The sequence below is a fragment of the Amphimedon queenslandica genome, unplaced genomic scaffold (assembly GCF_000090795.2).
Source record: "Amphimedon queenslandica unplaced genomic scaffold, v1.1 AMPQUscaffold_12854, whole genome shotgun sequence".
Lineage (NCBI taxonomy): Eukaryota > Metazoa > Porifera > Demospongiae > Haplosclerida > Niphatidae > Amphimedon > Amphimedon queenslandica.
The window spans coordinates 45498-47727 of NW_003546910.1; the positions used below are offsets into that span (position 1 = coordinate 45498).

General features: G+C 34.5%; 1 protein-coding gene across 1 annotated transcript; it reads right to left on the reverse strand.

The window, feature by feature from the left end:
- Positions 1-11: 11 nt before the first annotated feature.
- LOC109586511 (uncharacterized) lies at positions 12-2219 on the reverse strand. The gene is made up of 6 exons (XM_020002708.1): positions 2123-2219; positions 1600-1728; positions 1400-1516; positions 640-944; positions 215-388; positions 12-162 (listed from the first exon to the last, which is right to left on the reverse strand). The coding sequence occupies exons 1-6, from the start codon at positions 2207-2209 to the stop codon at positions 12-14; spliced, it is 963 nt and encodes a 320-aa protein (XP_019858267.1). The 5' UTR covers positions 2210-2219.
- Between the last annotated feature and the right edge of the window lie 11 nt (positions 2220-2230).

Here is a 2230-nt window from a genome sequence, read left to right on the forward strand (position 1 = left end):
ACTGACAAAAATCAACATACACAATTTAAAGTGAACAAACATGTACAAGTGTACAGTATATATTCTCTCACTGGTGTTGGTAATTGTATTATTTTATTTGATTCAGTTTCTATCCATTCATTCTCCAGTGACCTTAACTCATACAACCTGGCCTGCTCTGAACTATAAACAAACAAACAAACAAATAAACAAATTAATTCATGTCCAGTGGTACCTGATAGTTGCGGAGTCAATTGTTGGTAGAATGTGCCTCTTGTGCCAGTTGCTAATGGCAACCAGTGTCTCCCCCTCGTCCAGCCCCAGTGAGTAGACTATGGATGAGAGCATGTTCTGAATGTTCTGATCTCCACCATCTCCTTCAATAATATCAACCACTTCATCAGGAGCACTGCAGGGGGTGGGGTCAGGAGCAAAAATTATCGTATAGCGCAAAATTTTTGAGAGCTGTAAGTTTCACAGATTTTGTGATTCTTTGAAGATTCACAAAAATTACTTCCTCAAAAATCAAATTCTTAGGACACAAGATGGCAGACGGTATAAATTCACAAAAATTAAATTCACATAACAAATCTTAAGGCAAATTTACAACCCTCAATAATTTTGCACTATACTGTATTTTAATTAATTAATTTTAATTACCTGTTATCTTGTGTCGTGTCGTTAGTACTTGTGTTAGTGGGTGGAGCCACGTCTCCTAATAAGGAAGGTGTTATGTCACTCTCGATGGGCGTGGCAGTGGGTTGGGTTGATCTCCTGTTCCTCTCTTGAAAGGTTTTCCGTTCTTTATCAAACTGTGCAAAGTGTTTCCTCATATATTCATCATAGTCCTCAGTATCATCAGTGGGTCTATCAGCTGATAGTGAGTGGGCGTTAGTTCCTGTTCTTAAGTGCTTCAGTATACTCTCCTGGTACTTCACTGGGTACGGGTGACCATCAATATCCACCTGGAGGAGGAAGAGGAGGAGGAGGAGGAATGAAGAATTATAAATATTAAAAGTACAATTATATGTACATGTACAGTCCAATAAAAAGGCTAAAATTCTACACCGTACACGTACTTTTTTTAGGTAGCAAATTAAAACATCTACAGTACACGTACCTACATGTACATGTATACATGTACAACTTTCTCTTTGCTATATTGTGTACATGTACATGTAAGTCGTTTTTTTTCAAGGAAATTATATTTTGCGAAATCTAACAAATTTCCAATTGTGAATTTTTTCACAAATCAGAAAGGAATTTAAATTCACAAAAATAATTTGCATTAATTTGCCCTAAAAACCACTTACAGTACAGTCTAATAAATACATGTACATGTATAACGCTCTCTTTGCTAAATCGTGTGTTATACATGAGTAGGTGTGGCAGTTGTTATTAGTGCCCCGCCCACTCTTACCAAATAAGGAGGTGGTAACAGATGAGGAGGTAATTGAGTTTGTTCGTCTACCACATAATTATTCCTGTCCCTCATTAACGGACGATAATCAGTGTGAAAGAACTGCTCTTCTGGGTGCTATGATAATAATAATAATAAATTTATCATCAATTTATTATTATTATTATTATTATTATTATTATTATTATTATTATTATTACCTGTTCATAAGGAGTGCTTGATCCAAATCCAAATATTGTTAAATATCCAAAGATGTCAGCAGCTGCTACAGTTAGACCATCAGGTGACCACTTGCAGTCAAATATACAAGGAACACCTTCATCCTTATACTGTAGGGGAGGAGGGCGAGGGTATACTTAATAATACAGTACAGTGCATTAGGTAGGGAGGGAGGGTATGTATAATAATAGTTTGAGTATATTTTATGATACTTGTACATGTACTTATGATGTGTATATCACTTTGGGAGTGAAAATAAATTATCACATTCTAAGGTAAAAATTGTTGCTCACTTTGGGAGTGAAAATTAACAAAAAAGTGTTGCCTGATTTAAGATAAAAGTAACTAAATTTTAAGTGAAACTTATCCCCCATTCAATGAGAAAACATGTCAAATTTTCAGTACTGATCTTTATTAAAAATTATCATTAATTTTGTCCATTAATAATGTACATGTACATGTACATTATTTAATTAATAATTATAATATTAATAATAAACTAACTTCAATTTGAAAGACCTTCAGTTGAACAGCTGCCAGCATATCCCAAATAATAACCTGACCATCATGACCTATTGAGACCACACCCATATTAATAACCAGTAATAACTA

Coding starts and splice junctions, on each gene's coding strand:
- LOC109586511 (XM_020002708.1), bottom strand. CDS start 2,209: ATGGGTGTGGTCTCAATAGGTCATGATGGTCAGGTTATTATTTGGGAT. Junction 389..639: donor GACACGACACAAGATAACAG/GTAATTAAAATT, acceptor CACCCCCTGCAG/TGCTCCTGATGAAGTGGTTG. Junction 163..214: donor ATTGACTCCGCAACTATCAG/GTACCACTGGAC, acceptor GTTTGTTTATAG/TTCAGAGCAGGCCAGGTTGT.